The sequence below is a fragment of the Manis pentadactyla genome, chromosome 4 (genome assembly GCF_030020395.1).
Source record: "Manis pentadactyla isolate mManPen7 chromosome 4, mManPen7.hap1, whole genome shotgun sequence".
Lineage (NCBI taxonomy): Eukaryota > Metazoa > Chordata > Mammalia > Pholidota > Manidae > Manis > Manis pentadactyla.
In genome coordinates, this window is record NC_080022.1 from 141731291 (window position 1) to 141747964 (window position 16674).

The window sequence follows — 16674 nt, forward strand, 5'->3', positions numbered from 1 at the left end:
ATACTAAGAGAACTAAAGGGGGATATAGACTGCAATGCATTCATTCTAGGAGACTTCAACACACCACTCACCCCAAAGGATAGATCCACTGGGCAGAAAATAAGTAAGGACACGGAAGCACTGAACAACACAGTAGAGCAGATGGACCTAATAGACATCTATAGAACTCTACATCCAAAAGCAGCGGGATATACATTCTTCTCAAGTGCACATGGAACATTCTCCAGAATAGACCACATACTAGGCCACAAAAAGAGCCTCAGAAAATTCCAAAAGATTGAAATCCTACCAACCAACTTTTCAGACCACAAAGGCATAAAACTAGAAATAAACTGTACAAAGAAAGCAAAGAGGCTCACGAACACATGGAGGCTTAACAACACGCTCCTAAATAATCAATGGATCAATGACCAAATCAAAATGGAGATCCAGCAATATATGGAAACAAATGACAACAACAACACTAAGCCCCAACTTCTGTGGGATGCAGCAAAAGCAGTCTTAAGAGGAAAGTATATAGCAATCCAAGCATATTTAAAAAAGGAAGAGCAATCCCAAATGAATGGTCTAATGTCACAATTATCGAAATTGGAAAAAGAAGAACAGATGAGGCCTAAGGTCAGCAGAAGGAGGGACATAATAAAGATCAGAGAAGAAATAAATAAAATTGAGAAGAATAAAACAATAGCAAAAATCAATGAAACCAAGAGCTGGTTCTTCGAGAAAATAAACAAAATAGATAAGCCTCTAGCCAGACTTATTAAGAAGAAAAGAGAGTCAACACAAATCAACAGTATCAGAAACGAGAAAGGAAAAATCACGACGGACCCCACGGAAATGCAAAGAATTATTGGAGAATACTATGAAAACCTATATGCTAACAAGCTGGGAAACCTAGGAGAAATGGACAACTTCCTAGAAAAATATAACCTTCCAAGATTGACCCAGGAAGAAACAGAAAATCTAAACAGACCAATTACCAGCAACGAAATTGAAGAGGTAATCAAAAAACTACCAAAGAACAAAACCCCCGGGCCAGATGGATTTACCTCGGAATTTTATCAGACATACAGGGAAGACATAATACCCATTCTCCTTAAAGTTTTCCAAAAAATAGAGGAGGAGGGGATACTCCCAAACTCATTCTATGAAGCTAACATCACCCTAATACCAAAACCAGGCAAACACCCCACCAAAAAAGAAAACTACAGACCAATATCCCTGATGAACGTAGATGCAAAAATACTCAACAAAATATTAGCAAACCGAATTCAAAAATACATCAAAAGGATCATACACCATGACCAAGTGGGATTCATTCCAGGGATGCAAGGATGGTACAACATTCGAAAGTCCATCAACATCATCCACCACATCAACAAAAAGAAAGACAAAAACCACATGATCATCTCCATAGATGCTGAAAAAGCATTTGACAAAGTTCAACATCCATTCATGTTAAAAACTCTCAGCAAAATGGGAATAGAGGGCAAGTACCTCAACATAATAAAGGCCATCTATGATAAACCCACAGCCAACATTATATTGAACAGCGAGAAGCTGAAAGCATTTCCTCTGAGATCGGGAACTAGACAGGGATGCCCACTCTCTCCACTGTTATTTAACATAGTACTGGAGGTCCTAGCCACGGCAATCAGACAAAATAAAGAAATACAAGGAATCCAGATTGGTAAAGAAGAAGTTAAACTGTCACTATTTGCAGATGACATGATACTGTACATAAAAAACCCTAAAGACTCCACCCCAAAACTACTAGAACTGATATCGGAATACAGCAAAGTTGCAGGATACAAAATCAACACACAGAAATCTGTGGCTTTCCTATATACTAACAATGAACCAACAGAGAGAGAAATCAGGAAAACAACTCCATTCACAATTGCATCAAAAAAAATAAAATACCTAGGAATAAACCTAACCAAAGAAGTGAAAGACTTATACTCTGAAAACTACAAGTCACTCTTAAGAGAAATTAAAGGGGACACTAACAGATGGAAACTCATCCCATGCTCGTGGCTAGGAAGAATTAATATCGTTAAAATGGCCATCCTGCCCAAAGCAATATACAGATTTGATGCAATCCCTATGAAACTACCAGCAACATTCTTCAATGAACTGGAACAAATAATTCAAAAATTCATATGGAAACACCAAAGACCCCGAATAGCCAAAGCAATCCTGAGAAAGAAGAATAAAGTAGGGGGGATCTCACTCCCCAACTTCAAGCTCTACTATAAAGCCATAGTAATCAAGACAATTTGGTACTGGCACAAGAGCAGAGCCACAGACCAATGGAACAGACTAGAGAATCCAGACATTAACCCAGACATATATGGTCAATTAATATTTGATAAAGGAGCCATGGACATACAATGGCGAAATGACAGTCTCTTCAACAGGTGGTGCTGGCAAAACTGGACAGCTACATGTAGGAGAATGAAACTGGACCATTGTCTAACCCCATATACAAAAGTAAACTCAAAATGGATCAAAGACCTGAATGTAAGCCATGAAACCATTAAACTCTTGGAAGAAAACATAGGCAAAAACCTCTTAGACATAAACATGAGTGACCTCTTCTTGAACATATCTCCCCGGGCAAGGAAAACAACAGCAAAAATGAGTAAGTGGGACTATATTAAGCTGAAAAGCTTCTGTACAGCAAAAGACACCATCAATAGAACAAGAAGGATCCCTACAGTATGGGAGAATATATTTGAAAATGACACATCCGATAAAGGCTTGACGTCCAGAATATATAAGGAGCTCTCACGCCTCAACAAACAAAAAACAAATAACCCAATTAAAAAATGGGCAGAGGAACTGAACAGACAGTTCTCCAAAAAAGAAATACAGATGGCCAACAGACACATGAAAAGATGCTCCACATCGCTAATTATCAGAGAAATGCAAATTAAAACTACAATGAGGTATCACCTCACACCAGTAAGGATGGCTGCCATCCAAAAGACAAACAACAACAAATGTTGGCGAGGCTGTGGAGAAAGGGGAACCCTCCTACACTGCTGGTGGGAATGTAAGTTAGTTCAACCATTGTGGAAAGCAGTATGGAGGTACATCAAAATGCTCAAAACAGACTTACCATTTGACCCAGGAATTCCACTCCTAGGAATTTACCCTAAGAATGCAGCAATCAAGTTTGAGAAAGACAGATGCACCCCTATGTTTATTGCAGCACTATTTACAATAGCCAAGAATTGGAAGCAACCTAAATGTCCATCAATAGATGAATGGATAAAGAAGATGTGGTACATATACACAATGGAATACTACTCAGCCATAAGAAAAGGGCAAATCCAATCATTTGCAGCAACATGGATGGAGCTGGAGGGTATTATGCTCAGTGAAACAAGCCAAGCGGAGAAAGAGAAATACCAAATGATTTCACTTATCTGTGGAATATAAGAACAAAGGAAAAACTGAAGGAACAAAACAGCAGCAGAATCACAGAACTCAAGAATGGACTAACAGGTACCAAAGGGAAAGGGACTGGGGAGGATGGGTGGGTAGGGAGGGATAAGGGGGGGAGAAGCAGGGGGGTATTAAGATTGACATGCATGGGGGGGTAGGAGAAAAGGGAGGGCTGTACAACACAGAGAAGGCAAGTAGTGATTCTACAACATTTTGCTATGCTGATGGACAGTGACTGTAAAGGGGTTTATAGGGGAGACCTGGTATAGGGGAGAGCCTAGTAAACATAATATTCGTCATGTAAGTATAGATTAGTGATAGCAAAAAAAAAAAAAAAAAAAAAAAGGGCAGTTCCTGTGTGGTAACCTCCAACGAGTTCTACACAAGGGTATAAAGGGCATATAAAAGTGTAGGCAAAGGGTCTGTTTGTGTTTATACAGAGGATCAAAGCCTAATTGGGCTACCCCGAAAATGAACTAACATACGATGTGAAAAAGAACTTCCAACATCTGCACTCTCTGGAAGACTCATGCCAGAAGATGATCGTCAAAAAACCCCAACAAAGATCCACGCACTGCTACAGCTGTAGATGCACTCATCCCACCAGTTCCTGGACTTGCCATGGGAATGAGGAAGGAGATATCTAAGCTGGCCTGTGCATACAGTAAAACAACAAAATTGGACTAGATCTATACTGTTGGAACTCAACCAAGAATTTGGAGAAGTGCAAATTGTAGCGCTCCAAAGTCTTACAACTACAAACTATTTATTGTTAAAAGAACATATGGCATGTGAACAGTCCCCAGGAATGGGTTGTTTTAATTTGTCTGATTTCTCTCTGACTGTTCAAGTTCATTTGGACAATATCCACCATATCATAGATAAGTTTTCACAAATGCCTAAGGTGCCTAACTGGTTTTCTTGGTTTCACTGCAGATGGCTGGTAATTACAGATATGCTTTGGTTATGTAACTATACTCCTATTATGTTAATGTGTGTGTGCAATTTAAGTAGTAGCTTAAAACCTATACATGCTGAAGTTACTCTACAAGAAGATATATCAAAGAAATAATCAATCTTCCCATGTTTTCTTCTGCCTGCTACTTCTATAGCTTTTCTTCTTCCTTCCTAATTACAACCTTAAATAGAATTCGTGCCTCATATCAAATTTACCGAGTATCATAATTCTTCCAAGTGGTAAAGATACCTCAAGACAAATGCTGGGCATAGAAGCCACAGGGCATAAATATGCAAAGAAGTAAAAAGCTAACTTTTTCAAACAATAAGGCTTCTCTCTCACTTACCAACTTCACATTTCCCTGTATGGCCCCGGAAGATGACTGGTTAGCCAGAGACGGGTAAGATTCCTCACGGGAGGAACAACCTAAGACAGGCACAGTCGCAGGGGGGCCATCAGGTGAGAAATTGGGGATCAACAGAGGTGAGGCTTAGAACCTCACCCCCCCGTTCTGAGAGAAATCTTCTGCATATGTGGATGTTTTATTGCCCTGGTCTAGCTTGGATTAACACATAGTCTACAGGCACACACCTGATCATCTACATGTGCTCTCTTACAACACTAAACTATGTTTTCTACCTTTATCTTGTATCTACCTACCACTTCAGCATTTTATTAAAAATAATAATAATAAAGAGAGAAATGTGGTATCCACATATAAATCAAGTATAAAAACCAAATGAGTATTCATATTTGAACTGACTGTTTATAGTTCATAATGCATGAGCAAAACCGAAAGTTTCTGTGATGACTGCCCTTGTACTGTTCACTATGTAACTTATTCATTATGTAAGAATTTGTTCTACATGTAAAAACTTGTTTGTTATGCCTCAGAAGATTGGAGAGTGACAAAAATTAGGCTTGGGGTGGAATAATGATTGTGCATTGAGCATTGACTCCCCTATACAGAATTTTATTGTCGTTAACAACCATTTGATCAATAAATATGAGAGATGCCCTCACAAAAAATAAAAAATAAAAAAAAAAAAAAGTAGCAAACTTATTTAGCCACAGTACACAAAACAAAGGAGGGCACGAGAGACATCTACACTAAGGAGAAAGACAAGGAAACTCATTTTTCTCATTTCAGCTTACATGCCCCTGGCCCTAAGTGAGGTATATTAACAATATATGCTCCTGATCCAAGAGACCTTGACTGAGAGCTCATGGCTGCTATGGGAAGCCTGCCCCTGCTACTAGTGGGATAAGTCAGGCAAGTTTCCTGCTGTGTATGGAACAGGTCAATAAGAAAGTGCTCTGCAAACAGGCGGATCACACATTGGTCAGTTGGGTGTTGAAGAAATCAGGGCAATATAATAAATATGGAGGGACAGGTTACTTACTTGCCTGCCATCCTGCCCCACATTTGTTTGACCTCTTACAACAGTTCGAATATTGTCATCCAGTCTCCTAGCAAAATAGTTCAAGGGTGCAAATCATTAAAACATCTCTCTTCTAGGCTGACCAGAAGAAAAAAGTTAGTAATGCATCCATCAACTTCTACAGACTGAGCCTACTTGTTCAGAACACCAGACAAGTTTGAATGACAGAAGGAAGGCTGAGGCCGTAGACCCAGCAGCAATAGTAGTTATGAGCAGCCAAGCCCATTGTAAAAGTTACCTTTGTTTTTCAAAATGTTATTTTTACTTAATATTCAGAGCTGTCCAAAAGGACCAATATAGTTTTTAGTATTTTTCATGGAGTAAACCAGGAATGGCAAAGTTCCTGAAATGTTATGGGAACAAGCCAGAAGATTTAAATTACCCCCACAAAATCGTCAGTAACTTCCTTGGGAATGTTAAAAGGGAAAAGGAGCCAAGGTGGGATACGAGATTAGTGCTTTGCTCTCTGAGCCCTGACTGGGCATTCTGTGTAGGAAGGAGGCAGATCTGTGCCCTCCAGTTCCTCTTCCCCTTGCAGCTCAACAGGGGACATTTAACAGCAATTCAATCAGAGATATTTACATCAGTCAATTTCATTTTTCATTTGAAGAATCTGTTAAAGGTATGGTGGGAAAAAATAGAAAATAAGTGTTTTGCAAGTGATTTTTGAATCACCAGAGAATTTCCATTTTCTGTGCAAACCCTGGACAACTTAGCAGCCTCAGCTAGAATTATCATAGCTAAAGCCCACCATAAAATGAAGATGCTCCTTTGCACTTCCAAGGTACTCAGCTGAGCAATACATTCGTGGCAGAAGTCTTCACTGAAAGACCCAAAGGTTACAAAGGAAAAAAAAGTCTCCTGGATTCAAAATGAAGGCTTCACCTCAACAAAAGTTAGAGAAAAAAAAAAAACAAACCCAAAATACATGAAGTAATGGTATCAACTACTATCATATTAATTATAATGAACAAACATTGAGTATCTACTATGTGTCAAAACTGGAAATCAAGATGTGGTTAAATCAGAACAAGGTTATTGGGCAGGAAGGATAGTTGATGGCCATCCCAGATAATCACATCCTGTATTAACCACAATATTTCATCTTGAGCCACCCCCAGGTTGACCAGCAGATCCTAACATACTGTTAGTTAGTGTGTGGCCAAGGCATACATATATAAGCCCATCTTCATATTTATGCTTTAGGAATCAAAAAAAAAAAAGTAAATCTGATAAGGAAATAAAGCCATTAAAATAGAGTAGAAATGCTTTTGTCTCCTTTCATAACCCAACTGTTTTAACTAGCCTGTTAGGCTTCCTTCCTTTTTTTTTTTTCAAGTAATTGAAGACTAACCAAAGCATTTAGTTCTTTGCCACAAGAATCATGTGGAAATCCAGGTAAGAGAATTATTTTTTAACAATCATCATATACAGCAAACTTGAGATTTCAATGTACTTTTCATTAATTATTAATAATCATACAGTATTACTTACCTTATTTTCAGTCTGATTTTGTTCACAACTTCATCTATGTTTGCCAGAGACTACAATAAAGAAGGGAAAGTGCCAGCTATTATTTCACTTTCTGGAATTCCTCTTTTACAGGGAAATGATGAGCTATAATGGCTATTTATGACATCTCAAACAATGTAATCATACAGTATGATACAATTTTTACTTTTTAAAAAAGAGTATAGCAATAGGAAGTTGGCAACTATTGCAAAATCCAGCCTAGAGCCTATTTTTTTGAAAATAAAGTTTAATTGGAATACAACATGCCCATTGACTTACATATTATTTACAGCTGCCTTTGAGCTACAAAGGTAGAGTCAAATAGATACAACAGGGATTGAATGGTCCACAAAACCTAAATATTTACTATCTAGCCCTTTATAGAAAGTTTGCTGACCCTTGGTACATAGCATCATGACAAATTCATACAACAAAACACAGCAACAAAAATGAATGAATGATGACACACACAACATGGATAAATCGTACTGATGTTTTAATGTTATACATACCAAAAAAAGCCAGACATAAGAGCATATACTGCACTATTTCATTCATATAGTTAAAAAATGAGTGAAACTATTCTTTTGCGTTGAAGCCAGGATAGTGGTTTTCTCTGGGGGACGTAGTGACTGAGGAGGCAAGAGGGGTCATCTGAGATGTTTTAATAATGTTTTATTTCTTGACGGTGGTGGTTACATGGCTGTATTCTTTGTGAAAACTCATCAGGTTTACACTTAAGATCTGTATACCCCTCCACAATGTTCACTTCAATAAGTAAATAATTCTGTATTTTCTAAGTGTATGGGTGCTTAGAAAAGTCTGGAAGGATAAACACTAGTAGTGTAATCTATACTAGTAGCGTAATCTATGAAATCAGTAGCAGTAGTTGTAATCTATGAAAAGGAGGGATTTTCAGTTTTTCTCCTTTTTGTCTATGAGTATTTTCTAATTGCTCTATATTGACTATGTGTTGCCACTGTAATGATAATAAAGTTATTTTTATTTTTTAGACAGTGACAATAAAAACAAATGGACCATTTCCAACCTTGGCGAGCAGAAAACATGAGGAAACGGTGCCCCCTAATGGAAAAGAGATAGTACAATTTTACAGCATCATTTTAACTTGAGTTTTCAAAATCTAATTTTCTAAGTCCTCCTTTCGTTCTCCCTCAACAGATCTTTTACCTCAGAAGGAACTGGGAGTGATGCAAGAATTGTAAGTTAATACTGGCAACCTGTGCTGGCAGGCAGAGGCCAGGAGCCTGCCAGGAGCGGGACTGGGAAGAGCCAGGTCACAAGTGTTTGAGATGTCATACGGGGCTATTCATGTCTCTACTGTTCTGACACAGCCAATGCTTACTCGGAATTTTCAGAAATCCAAGAACAGACTTGGAGGTAAAGGTGAATGCCAGAGAAAAGAAGTTATTTTAATTGAGGAATCCGTGTCAGGTCAGTCACTTCAAAACCAGAGTGAGTATAAATCATTATGGTAACAAGAGCTGAACTGGAGGACCTGGATTAGCACAACTCCGCCACTACAAACTTTCTGTAAGTCTAGAGGGCAAGCTGATTTTATCCTCTGAGTTCCCATTTTCTCATATACAAAATGAGATTAATAGTTCCTGCCTTGCCTATTTCTGCTGGAACTCATTCCTTTAAAATAATTTTTTTTTGGTATTTAAAGAAAACGATTTAAAAAGTGTTAACATGATCATCAGGGAAATGCAAATTAAAACCACAAAGAGATATCACCTCACACCAGTAAGGATGGCCACCATCCAAAAGACAAATGACAACAAATGTTGGTGAGGATGTGGAGAAAGGGGAACCCTCCTACACTGCTGGTGGGAATGTAAACTAGTTCAACCATTGTGGAAAGCAGTATGGAGGTTCCTCAAAAACTCAAAATAGAAATACCATTGGACCCAGGAATTCCACTCCTAGGAATTTACCCTAAGAATGCAGCAGCCCAGTTTGAAAAAGACAGATGCACCCCTATGTTTATCGCAGCACTATTTACAATAGCCAAGAAATGGAAGCAACCTAAGTATCCATCAGTAGATGAATGGATAAAGAAGATGTGGTACATATACACAATGGGATATTATTCAGCCATAAGAAGAAAACAAATCCTACTATTTGCAACAACATGGATGGAGCTAGAGGGTATTATGCTCAGTGAAATAAGCCAGGCAGAGAATGACAAGTATCAAATGATTTCACTCATCTGTGGGGTATACGAACAAAGAAAAACTGAAGGAACAAAACAGCAACAGAATCACAGAACCCAAGAATGGACTAACAGTTACCAAAGGGAAAGGAACCGGGGAGGATGGGTGGAAAGGGAGGGATAAGGGGGAAAATGGGGCATTATGATTAGCACACATAATGTAGGGGGTTGGGGACATGGGGAAGGCAGTATGTATAGAGAAGACACATAATGATTCTATAGCATCTCACTACATTGATGGACAGTGACTGTAATAGGGTATGTGGGGGTGACTTGAAAATACAGGGAGTCTAGTAGCCATAATGTTGTGCAAGTAATTGTACATCAACGATATCAAAATTAAAAAAAAAATAAAAATAAAAATAAACCAGTGGGCTCATACTGCAAAAAAAAGTGTTAACATTTGGGTGGTCTGGGTGAAGGGTCGTCATGAACTCTTTGTATTATTCCTGTATCTTTTCTGAAAATGGGAAATTTTGTCAAAATAAAAAAATTGTAATCTATTTAAAATTGGTAAAACAGGTACATGACCTAAAATTCAAACAGTAGAGCAGGGTAAATGGTGAAAAATGAGGCTTCCTCTCCCCAGTGTGGGAGCCTGTCCCCCCTCGCCAGTTCTCCCTCACAGCAATGGCTCTGAGCCAGATTCTTTTGTACCTTCTCAGAGATAGTCTGTGTATTTACAGCACACCCATAACTCACACCCCTTTCTTATCTAATGGACATTGTCCTTGCATCATGCTTAACAATATAACTGGGAGGTCATCCCATACCAGTAAATATTGATTTTTGGTGGGCCCGTAAGAATTTCTTAAATTTTAAATTTAGTATTCCTTAGATATGAAAGTCTTGCTTAAGCCATAACAATTTTTCTAAGAGCAATTTAAAATATTTATGCCTTCAGAGGTTTAACTGCATTTACAAGGACAAAAACCTGGGAACAACCTAAATGGCCGTCAGTAGCAAAGTTAAATAAATCAGGCCATACTTAATTGACTTTTATGCTGTCATTAAAGATGTTGGGGGAGGAAGTTCTGTAACAACAAAGATCACTTATAATAACATGCTAACAAGGGGATAACACTTAAAAATATCAGGGACCCCACGGATAGTGGTTAAAAGGCCAGAAAGAAATGTCCTAAAATTATAATGCTTGATTCCATGTTAGATGGATCCACAGATCACCACTTCCCCTTTATCTTCCAGATTTTCTGTTGCAGAAGCAAAAGAGAAAAGATGCTAACATTGAATATGAATCTGTTATGCAATACTCTTCCAGACATTTTATAGAAATTGCCTTAATCCCCTTAACCACGTGAGGAATACAATTTTCCTCTTCAGTGTGAAGAGTGTAAAGAATGGGAAACTGAAGGACGCTGAAGGATGGACGCTTTGTCCAAGGTCGTGGATGTAACATTCAGCACTCCTGGATTCGGCTGGGTTTGTCTGATTCCTGGGCTCTGCTCTTTCTTACTCTATCATGCTACCTCTGATATGAAGGCTCTCGACCTAATTTTCCTGCCTGCCAACACACCCAAGAGATTCTGACTCTCTTTGCTTTCTGGTCAGCACCTGGCTCTGGCAGTAAGTCTCACTGGGGTGGGGGCCCCTCCTGGAGTTGGGAAAACACCCCGTAGGTATCCAGATTGGCTACCCTGGGTTAAAGTGATACATCTCCTCCCTGAGAATCACTTACCTGGCTTAGTTATAATGAGATTGTACAGTTTTTATCATTAAAAAATTTTTCAACTATTGAAAAGGATTTCCTGATTCTAATGGCAATTCTTGCTGACTACAGAAAATACATAAAATCACCCACACCCCAAGCAGAGTATAATCATCATTAGCATATTGGTATATTGCCTTCTACTCTCTCTTCCTTCTGTGCAAATGTATGGCTTTTTAAAGAAATTAAAGTGCGATGATAAACAATTTGGCATCCATTTTTTTTTCACGTAAAAACACAGACCTAGAACATTTTAGAGGTCACTAAAAATTATTTATAAGCAGCTCCATATGACTCTTCTTTCAAAGTTCTTAATTACATTAGTTTTATATTAGTTTTTCAAATAAATTTTGCCTAGTTTCTCCTAATCAGACCTTTAATGAAAACATGACACATGATTAACCTTCAGATTCCTACTAGGAGACTAGAACGATTTTCCAGATCGTTGTTACCAAACCTGGCTACTTGTGACCCAGGGAGCCCCGTTAAATACGAAACTTGAACTCCTCCCTCATGGACTCGGTCAGTTAGACACCCCTGGGGATCTGTGCCAGTCCACACTCCTGCCTCTAGGCAACCACAGACATACAGGTAGTTGCCACTCAACAGAAACACATACACACCCTCCTCTTTAGAGAGACGCTAAATTGATTCTTGATATACTGACATCTATTTTAAATCTTCTAAATTTATAATTCACAAGTATTTACTACAGGTCTGTGAGCCTACACAGATGGGTTCTGCCCAAAACCTAGCAATAGTTGAAAGAAATGAAAAACCACTACGTTCTATTGCCTTTTCATTAAGGTCCCTGGGAATCTGGGTTGAAGATGATAAACTAAGTATAAATCTGGGATTGGGGAAATAAAGGTAACCATCTGACATAAATTTTATGAGTTACCTAAGTAACCTCACTACACATTATTATGTACATTGGGGCACAATTAGGCAATACATATGACTGAATGTGTAGAACAACAAATGTCTTCTGTACTCTAAAAGCAAAATACATACAAAAACATATCAGCAAGAAGGGAGAATCTAGTGCTTTCCTTTTAATTTTCAAGTCTAACACTTATTTTTGCTTTGGTGAGTCAGCATTTTTCTTGATAAGGTGGGATAATGAAATATTGTCATGAGTAAAATTTCTATCTCCAGCTAATCTCTAGAATTCCCCTTTCATAGAAAAATGCGACATCTAAAAGCTATCTGTCAAGTCTCATAAAAAACAATCACACAGTATGAGACCATTTTTTCCAACTTTATTTTAAAAATTAACATGTCCATCAGAAAAAGTTTGGAAGATATATGCCAGGATATTAACAGTTGTGGGGATTATGAGCTCCAGACTCAAATATCCAACTACACACGTATTTCCACCTGGATGGCCCGAAGATGTTCAAAACTGAGCTCACCCTCACACCCTGTTCCTACCCTACTTACCACTGAAACCTGCTCTTCCTTCTTATTCCCAATTAGGGTAAAGGTGCTAATATCAACCAGTATGCCAGTCGAGAAAAAAAAGTTCAAAATCCTTCATTTGATATATAATGTGCAGCTTACGTGCCATTCCCTCTGGGAAGCCTTCTTGGATCCCCGTGTGCTGCGCTGTGTGCTTCCTCCACAGCAATGCTATCACATTTAAGTGAGCAATCTTTCTCTCTCAGTGTCTCACTGTTCTCATCATAAAACAAGTGTGTTAACAAAGTAAAGAATTTATCACCGTTAAGTGTTTAGAATGGTACCTGGTGCATAGTATGCATCACATAAATGTTAACTATTATTATAGTTGTAGAAGTGAGGACTCTCTAGAGAGCAAGTAACAAATAATAATTTTAATAATTATACAAGTCATTGTGAGGTCATAATAATTTACTTATAACCTGTTAATGGTGTAATTATTACCTATTAAGGTAGACTAGAAGCTCTATGTTGGTAAGGACCATATATGTCTGTCCTTATCCACCCCTCTAGCACCAAATTTCTTACACAGCTAGACAGAGGAGGTGCTTTTTGCTGAGTAAATGAGTGAATTTTAGTTCTACATCCCTTCAAACACCAAGTTCTGTGACTTGTGTCCCCTAAACAGCTTTTAGACTTTGCTCTCGCCACCCCAGTCTTCACTCAGGCTCTCACCATGCCACTTTGATATACAATCTGATGATGGCTTCACATAACACAGTGGTTTCAGCATTCACCCACATTATCAAGTCCTCACCCCCTCTCTTGCAGTCACTGTCTATCAGCATGGTAAGATGTTATGGAGTCATTAATTGTCTTCTCCATGCTGTACTGCCTTCCCCGTCTCATCATGCCTCTTATGTGATCTATCCCAGTAGCCGGCTAATGGTCTTCCTGCCTCCATTTCTGCCTCCCCCAGTTCATGCCCCACATTGCTGCCAGATGGAATTTAAAAAATGTGAATCTGATTCAGTCATTCCCTTGTCAAAAGTCTCAATAAACACCCACTGACTGGATAGCAGTCTCCAGAGTAGGGTGTGGCCTACTCATGGGTTTGCAATAATACCCATGAAGGTATAAGAAGAAAATATTCAAACCTCTATTTTTATTATTTATTGATACTGCCAATGCTACTAAAACCTAATTTATTTAAGAATGGTCCTAGGATATGTACATATTTTGGGGGTACAGGCTTAAATTTTAGCCCAGTGAAAACTGGTTGTATGGGAAATATTTCTCTGAGAGGCACAAGCCTAGAGGACAGAGTTCCTTCAGGATCTTTGCTCTCCCTCCCCCTTCAGCCTCATCTCCTACCAGGCTATGCTGTGAACAGTGTTTCCCGTCTCTAAGCCTTTGCCCTGTGTTTACATCAGACTTCTTTCCCCTGATATTCTGGAAGATTTGCCTAGAGATTCATTCTGCCTAGAATTGTGTTCTGTCAGATTGCCATAAGCCTGGTTCCTTCATAAGAATCAGGACTCAGCTTAAAGGTTAGGTACCTCGGGGACACCTTCCTGACCACCTATCTAAAGGAGCTCCATGATGCTGTCATGCTCTATCACTGCACCTGTTTTCTATCATAGCATCAACCATACTTAATAATTTCTTGTTTACTTATTTGTTGATTTGGTTATTGTCTTCTTCCCACACTAGACCCCATGAGACCAGGAACTTTCCTGTTATATTTACCATTTCTCCCCAGTTTCTAGACAGTGCCTGGCACTTAGTAGACATTTAATAAATGATTGCTGAGTTTGACTAAATGAAGGAATGAATCTGTTAAGACTTGGCAGAGGGCTGCCTCCTCTCTAAGGTTCTCCTAGAAAGAACTATTCTTTTGCTCTTCACTACACTGTTATATACTTCTCCTACAGCATTCACCAGTGTGTCCCTGAACTTGATTATGTGCACTTCAAGGTCATGGACTGGGTTTTATTCACCTTTGTATCCCCAGTGCCTGGCACAGTGAATGACAACACCTGACAGGTGCCCAGGAATGTTTGCAGACTTAAAAATGAAAAACATACCAGATCTCTAGCTGACCTTTTTCCAAGTCTGCTGCTTTTAATTCTGGTCTACTTCTCACCTTAACACCCAAAATTAATTTTATTAAGAAAAAACCCACCTGTACACGATTTTGTTGGTTGGCAAATCACCCAACAAAGCAATATAAAACATAAAGTCCAAAAATTTACATCTTGAAAAAAATAGCAGTTAAAGTAGCTTTATGATTCAAGGCTTATCTTACCCACCTCACTCCCATTCTTCCCCATCAAATTTTTAAAAATTCTTTCCACTCCTGAATTTACTACAGAAAATTTGAGAGGACCCTACAACCTAAGGGTACAATCTCCAACAATATGGTCCCAATACAAAGAATCCCACTCTCATGCAACGACAGTATTTGGTATTAGCTAACTACCCCACCACCTTTTTTACAATGGAGTTTGATTTGAATTTAACTCTCACTTGTTTATCGAGGCACACCCTAGCTTATGTAGTATAACACAGCAGTCTTAACATTCAGGATAAGCCAGAAGCCTCTGAAATCAAGGAAACTCTATACTTACTTGCTCTGTTGGGAACAGGGTATTGATATACTCCACAGCATTGAAATCTGCTCGATCTAGAGGATCCTGGCTTGGAAATACCTATACAAGGACAAGGGATTAAAAATAACTGGCACCTTTCTGTCTTGTTTTATGTATTATTTTTTTCTTCCCTACTGGGTGGTAAAATTTTTGAAGGCAAAAACCACATATTTTTTCATTTTATAAGGCTTAACACACAACAGATGCTCAATAAAATATTTGTTTAAGCAAATCTTTAATTTTCACCAACTTCTGTAATTTTAATATATTGGCGCCACTAGCAAAACGTGTAACAGTGAAAAAGTTCCACAGGCATCAACAAAATCCCAAGGACAAGAAAAAATAAGCAGGCACTGTGCACTGTCAGATTAAAGCAGCTGATGACATGGTTATATTAAAGCAAGTCTTGGTAACAGATTTATGCACTACATCTCGATGATGTCTCAGCAGTAGAATTCATTATGCACTGAAGGAATTTTTATGCTTCAGACCATGTCAGGAAATGGAGAGCTGGCATTCAGGAACTGTCCATTTCTTTAGCAAAAGAAAGAATGCTGCCTTCTGAGAAATACAGGTAACTCCCTTCAATAGTTGCAACTTGAAGAACATGTAACAAGGTGGATTATAAAGCAGTCTTGTGATCCCTGGGTACTGGATACTGGATTTTACCAGTTCAGGATAGTTTTTCTGGGAAGCAAATTTTTTTTCCTGGTGTCTGCTTTTTAGATAAACCTATGCTAGAACTCAATCATATTAAGAAATAGCAAAAATGTGCTCTGCTAAAATCTTGGTCAAACAATAGCTGACTGCATTATTTGCTGCTTCTATGACGGTCCAAACAGCAAATGAAATGTATGTCTTCTTCTGGCCGATGGAGGTGGGAGGGGAACAGTGTGGCCTGAAAAACCAAACCCTCTGCCGAGGGTTCTGGTAGCCTCACAGTTTGTACCAAATATGCTTTGAATGGGTAATTCAACCATTCCTAGAAAAACACACATCCAAAAATCTTTATAAATGGGGCAATACAGATAAATTTCTTAGTGCTGTGGCAGACCCATGGTAAGTATTAATGCTCAATAAATATTAACTATTAGTAATAATAGTAGTAATTTCTTACTTTGAAAACCTTTCCAGTGGTTATTAAATGTGGTATAACCCTCCTTTTCTTAAATCATACCCTTATGCCAATTCTTTTAAGGGAAATTTTCCCCCTTTATCAGGAGCAATACCCTGATAAAGTACAAGGGTCTAAATCGTTATTTCGAATATCATTACTCTTAAAAACTCAACTTGCAAAG

At 38.5% G+C, this 16674-nt stretch overlaps 1 protein-coding gene across 1 annotated transcript in view; it reads right to left on the reverse strand.

Annotated features, from left to right (window-relative positions):
* Positions 1 to 16674, reverse strand: part of VPS53 (VPS53 subunit of GARP complex) — a 163977-nt gene that overhangs the window by 146506 nt on the left and 797 nt on the right. Inside the window, exons 2-4 of the mRNA XM_036906231.2 lie at positions 15356 to 15436; positions 7348 to 7397; positions 5815 to 5881 (exon numbers count right to left, since the gene is read on the reverse strand). Coding sequence (XP_036762126.1) covers positions 5815 to 5881; positions 7348 to 7397; positions 15356 to 15436 — 198 coding nt within the window. The remainder of the gene's footprint in view (positions 1 to 5814; positions 5882 to 7347; positions 7398 to 15355; positions 15437 to 16674) is intronic.